The sequence below is a fragment of the Nicotiana tomentosiformis genome, chromosome 1 (genome assembly GCF_000390325.3).
Source record: "Nicotiana tomentosiformis chromosome 1, ASM39032v3, whole genome shotgun sequence".
NCBI classification, from domain to species: domain Eukaryota; kingdom Viridiplantae; phylum Streptophyta; class Magnoliopsida; order Solanales; family Solanaceae; genus Nicotiana; species Nicotiana tomentosiformis.
In genome coordinates, this window is record NC_090812.1 from 112,762,034 (window position 1) to 112,768,497 (window position 6,464).

Consider the following 6,464-nt stretch of genomic DNA (forward strand, 5'->3'; position numbering starts at 1 on the left):
TTGATAAGATCCTCATAATAGTCCTTCCTCCTTCTAGTGTAAAAAATAGGACACCCTAGATATGTGAAGTGGAATTTACCTCTTGCAAATCCTGTAATAGCTCCAACTGCCTGAAACAATCCATTAGCAACCTTTGAATACATGTAGTATGAACTCTTATCTTTGTTGATCATCTCACCTGATATCTTCTCATAGTTCCCCAACACTGCCATAATCTTGCTCAAAGAGGGAGGATGAGCAGATGCAAAAATTATCATATCATCAACATATGCCAAGTGGTTTAAAGGATCAGACCACTTAGGCATTCCAAATCCCACAAATGACTTGTCTTCAAAGAGCTTATTCAAAGACCTGGAAAGTACCTCAGCTGACAAAATGAATAATGCTGGAGATAGGGGATCCCCTTGTTTCACACCCCTTATAGACTTAAAGAACCCCGAGGACTGCCCATTCACCAATACTGAATACTAATTATTTGACATCAAGTTCCACACCATGTTGATGAAGTATTCAGAAAATCCCATCTTCCTTAGCACATGCAATAAGTACTTACATGAAACCCTATCATAGGCCTTAGCCATATCAAGCTTGATCACCACATTAGCTGGCTTTCCCCTTAACCTTATGTCAGTGACAATTTCTTGAGTCAATAAGATGTTCTCAAATATACTCCTACCCTTTACAAATCCAGATTGATTAGGAGTTATTAGAGATGGAAAAAAATTCTCCAATCTGTCATGTAACACTCTAGACAATACCTTGTTAATAAAGTTGCTCAAACTAATACGTCTTAAGTTAGAGAAGGTCTCAACTCTAGGTTTCTTGGTCAGCTACACTAGATTGGTGTGAGTGACGGATTTAGGCAATGCAACTCCTCCACAGAAGTGTAGCACCATGTTGTATTTATCAGCACCAATAACATCCCAGCATGTTTGATAAAACATGCCATTGAATCCATCAGAACCACTAGCACTCTCCCCACTAAGCTCAAAAACCGATGCCCTTACTTCTTCAATTTTTAGCAATCTGCTAAGTTCCAAATTCTGATCCATAGTGACCATTGAAGGTACATTATTGAGCAAGGAAAATTCATAAGCATCACCTTCATTTGTGAACTATATTTGATAGATGTCAACTGCAGTTGTAGCCAATTGCTCCTGGTCTTCAATCCATACCCCACTGCCACTTTTGATCCTCTTCAGTTGCAATTTCATTCTTTTTCCATTGACATGATTGTGAAAGAAACTTGTATTCCTATCTCTTTTAGCAAACCAAGTCATCCCAGCTTTTTTCTTCCAATATTGCTCCTCAATACTCAAGTATTTCTTCAATTCAGATTGAGCCTTTTGAAGCACAATCCTATTCTCAATTGTAGGCTCTTCTTCAAACAACATCTCCTTCACCCTAACAATGTCCTCCAAAATAGCCAATTGCTTGAAGATATCACCAAATGTTTCCCTACTCCATTTTGAGAGTGCTACCTTCACCCTCTTGATATTCTGCTTGAATATCAAAAATAGATCCCCTATGAAATCAGCTTCCCAATTCTGCCTCAATACATCCATAAATGTAGCATGCTTAGTCCAAAAGTTCAAGAATCTGAAAGGCTTGACAAAATTGGTTGTCTGCACCCCATATGTCATTAGCAATGGTGCATGATCTGATCCAGTTCTGATTAGATGCTCAACTTCAATAGTTGGCAACATGTTCTGAAATGGTAAATTCACAAAAATTCTATCCAATCTCTTGAATATACACTCAACATTGGATCTCCCATTCCACCATGTGAATGGAATTCCTTTGTACCCTTGCTCAAACAAACCACAAGAGTTTACACAAAATACAAAATCCTCATATTTATGAGGGTGTACTGGAAGTTCCCCTATTTTCTCATCTTCATGCAATATCACATTGAAATCCCCTCCTACCAACCATGGTAATTCCATATCACTTGCTAAGTAGTACAAGTGATCCCACAAATCCAACCTCTTCATTGCTGAATATTTTGCATAAATAAATGACATCATCATGTGCTGCCCTAGGTCATGGTAAAACACTCTCACAGTCACCTGTTTCTCAGTATCCTCCACTAATTTCCATTCCACCACTGCATCGAAGAACAACCATATTTGCCCATTAATATTTGCATAAGCAATCTCCATATTCAACCTCCTTTTATATCTATCAATGAGTCCCTTCTTTTAAAAAGGCTCCATCAATGCAACTACACAAAAATTATGCTCCCTATTCATGTTGATCACCCTAGAAAAGGCCTGTTGTGTATTAACAGACCTTATGTTCCATATTAATGTTTTGATCATCATCATTTAGATAGAGAAGTTGCCCTCCTGGGCATTATTCTTGAAGGTTGTGGTGGATCTTTACTCTGATTCTTCTTAGTTTTTTTTACCTCTTTTAGCACTAGTTGTGGGTGATAAATCCCCTTCCCTAGCCACTTGTTTGAAGTTTTTTACAGTTGATTCATCATCTCCTTCATCCTCCATTGGATTTTGTCCCAATAAGTCTTCATCAATTGGTGTCACATTGTGTGTAACTAAATCATGTAAATGTTGTAGATGAGTCTTAAGTGGAACATTAAGATGTAGATGCATAATTTGATCAGTGCCAGATTCCATAGGCACTTCCTCTATTTCCCCAGATGCTCTTGGAACAATTGCCCGCTCATCAGCCTGTTCATACTCCTTGAATTGTAGCTCATAGACACTGCCTAGCCCAGGCATTACTGTAGCAGTCTGCTCTGAAAGCACTGTTCTAGTGAGATCACCACCCTTCCCATTGCCTGAAATTTGGTCTGAACCCACTATATCATCCCTAATATTCACATCAACATCTCCATCAAGTTTGTTCTCTGATGCATACACCGAAACACCATCTACATAGGCCAAAATCTCTCCAGTTGCACTAAGGTTGGGGTTTATTGTAGCTGCCTCATCAGGTGAACCCGGCTTTAGGCCTGGCATCGCCAGCCTAACGTCTGGGTAGCCTGGCGTCGCCAGACTAATGCCTGGGGAGCCTGGCTTTAGCCTTGGCATCGCTAGCCTAACGCCTGGTAAGCTTGGCTTTAGGCCTGGCGTCACCAGCCTATTGCCAGGTGAGCTTGGCTTGTTATCCTTTTTCACCTTGTCTAATGTTGTCTTAGTTATTCCCACCTGATCATCCTTAACCTCAACTACATCGCTCCTTAAGACCTTTGTAGAGTTTACCTCATCAAGATCCTCAATCTGTCCAGAATCTTTAAATGTTTGAAATGGAATCTCATGACAAGATTGGTTTGTGGTCACATTGAGTTGTTTTAGCTCCTGTTTGCTAGTCCTAAACCTTCTATGAACCCATTCGATTGTGGACTGAATCCCCGAAGTAGTAGGACCATCTTTAGAACTGAAGACTGGTTTTCCCCCAACCAAAACCAGTTGGTTGTTCTCGTTTATATCACTCTGTTCCTCCTCTAATAATGCAAATATATTCCTTTCTTGAACCTTGTTTGTATGATCTTCTTCGACCTCCACCAGTGCAAAGTTATTAGTAGTGTGCACCTTCTGTACACGAGCATTCACTGGCACTATTGCATTGCCAGTTTGCCCTTGTACCTGGATTTTGTTATTTTTATTGGTTCCCCGATTATCCCGAACTTCCTTCCACTGTTCACCTACGTTCCCGACTACTTTTCCACTCGTGACAATCATTAAAGGGATAGTGTGATTATTGGTTTTTCCTTGTTCATCAACATCAATATTCCTTTTCTCGCTGCATCGATTCTCAATAAGCTCGGGGTGTAAACGTCAACATTCAATTTCATCATGTCTTTGTAGTTTACACTCCTTATAATATTTTGGTAGCATGTCATACTGAATTCTCACCCATTCTATTCGAACACCACCAGTAGCTTCATCATCAATATCCAATCGCACCTTTTTAGGTAGTTCTGCCAACAAATCGACAAGAACTTTTACTCTTGTGCAACTCGACCTAGTTTTGTTTGTAGTTGCCGCGTCAAGACACACTGGTCTTCCCACAGCTGTAGCCAAAGAACATAGAGTTTCCTTTACAAAAATGGTAGGCAGCAGTCCAGGAAAAGAAATCCATGCCATCGCCATTAGAGTTTCTTCACCCGCCTTAAATTTTGCATCGTAGATAAGAGTACGCAATTGGTATCCGTACCCATCTTTGGCTTTGATGTAGTACGTACTCTTCAATGTGAAATCAAGGAAGTCTTGCCATAGAGTTAATCTAATTAACACATGACGATCTCTATGGAATCCGATATTACACTCACCTTTGATACCACATTGAGTTGGAATTATTCGGCGAAGCTCGTGAATCTCTGGAGATCCATATGAAAGCTTGCCAAAGACAGCATATTGGAGGCCTTCAATCACGTTCATTCAATCTACTTCTGCCTCTGTGAATTTAACCACTGGTTGGCCATTCAAATATACTGCTCTTCGCAGTGGAATGGGTTAAATTGAAGTTGCAGTAGTAGCCATCGCTGGAGGATTTAAAGAATTTGGTTTCAAAATCTTAGAGTAATCTAGAGGAGTTGGGTTGGAGTTAGTTGTTGTATGTTGTTGTGCAACGTTAAGGGAGCGCAGACCAGCCGAAAAAGATGGTTGGTCGCCGGCCATTGTAGCCATTGAAGCCTAAAGCTCCAGCTTGTCCTCGATGAACAGTAACGAAGTCACTGTTCACGGTACGGTTTGCTACTGTTCACTACTACAGTGACGACGGAAATTTGAGAGAAAGCATTCTAGAGAGAGAATTATTATATTTTCTCCAATTTATTGCTTGTGACGGGGTTTTGCACTTTTTCCTTTTTCTTAAAGGAGCTCTTCAAGTTAAATTCAAAGTTGTTCTTGGGAGCGGTTGCTAGGGGTAGGAATAAAATCTGAAAAACTGAATTTCGAACCGCACCAAATTAATTCGGTTTTTTTGATATAGTTCGGTATTAAATTTTCGGTATTTCAGTATAACGGTACGGTCCTCGATATTAGGATCTTGAATTATTGGTATACCAAAATACCGAATTTTGAAAAAAAATCATGTAGGACCTATACTGCCCAGCCCAAGTTTTAATGTTGTATCTCTACACTGCCTAGCCCAACCCAATAAGACTAGACCCAACTTTCTTACCCTATTTCCCTAGTTTCACTTCACTATAGGAATTTGTAATTAGAAACCTAACCTATACTGAAGAGATCGGCTATGAGAGAGAACCCAGAGGAGTGAGAACTAAGAAAACTAAGTACTGGAGTGCGATAAAGACAACGTCGCAACGACTTCACGACCTCGGCGCCGACGACTCTCAAGTGTGACTGTTGGTTTCCTCATTTTTTACCTTCATTCTTCAATCCTCAATTCTTCAACAGGTTCATAATTTTTCATTCTTCAATCTTCAATTTTTTTATAATAATAGTTGTACTGTTAGAGAAGAAATGTTATTTTAGTAAACATCTCGAAATTTCTTGACTATTGTATATGCCAGATTTATTATGATGCTTTAAGAACCTAGTAATTAAAAAATAGAGCTGGCTTTCTTTGCGGCGGCAGGTTGGGTGGAAGATGGGAGTTGAATGATTCATCTCAAACTTTATTTTGAGCTATTAATATCGTGGTAAAGCTTTTCGCATAACAAAGTGCACATTTTTAATTCAATAAGACCATTGTTATTCTTATTTCCAAATCTTTGTTCCACATCATATGAAGGGAAGAAAGTTAGACATTTAAATTGAAATCTGTTCGGGTGAGTTGGTTTAGGCTCAGTTCAATGACTTTTGATGAACTTTAACTCATCATTTTTAACTCACTAGATTTATTGTAAATGTTGTAAATAGTTTTCCATTTAAATTTCTCTATTATTTATGAGTAATTGGCTATATTAAGGTTTATGCCACCTTTTAGGATCATGTAAATGATCTTTCCTTTATCTTTTACAGCACATAATGTATTATACTTATGATGTTTACTTTCCTTTTGAACGTACTGCAAAACTTCTCCACTCTGCTGCTTTGGAATAGCAAAGCTCACTACCAAACTAGAGACTAAGATGGTACTCATAATGAATGAATTAAGGCATGCATGTAAATTGTAATGTGCTTGAAGATGCACACATTTCCTATATTTTATGGGTATTAGCACGAGAGATGTACAATGTACTTATGTCATCTTTTGTGATTATTAAATGCCCTATTATTATGCATATAGAACACTTTTAGTTAGTTTGGTTATCTTCTTTTATATCAATTTGGATCATTTTTTTATATCATGGTATTTTAATCCACTCCACGCTGAAATAATGAAGATCTATGTTATTCAAAGGCTTACTTCTTTCCTTGATTCCAATTTACTGTTGTTTGCACTTAAGAATGTCCAAACAATGACTTTACAATTTACTAAATATAGTGAATGTGAATGTCATCAAAAGTCATTGGACATAAATCTAGTGAGTT

General features: G+C 38.4%; 1 protein-coding gene across 1 annotated transcript; it reads right to left on the reverse strand.

Annotated features, from left to right (window-relative positions):
• Positions 1-1,115: 1,115 nt before the first annotated feature.
• LOC138908841 (uncharacterized) lies at positions 1,116-2,162 on the reverse strand. Its single transcript, XM_070199466.1, has one exon. It carries the CDS (start codon positions 2,160-2,162, stop codon positions 1,116-1,118), a length of 1,047 nt encoding a protein of 348 aa, XP_070055567.1.
• Between the last annotated feature and the right edge of the window lie 4,302 nt (positions 2,163-6,464).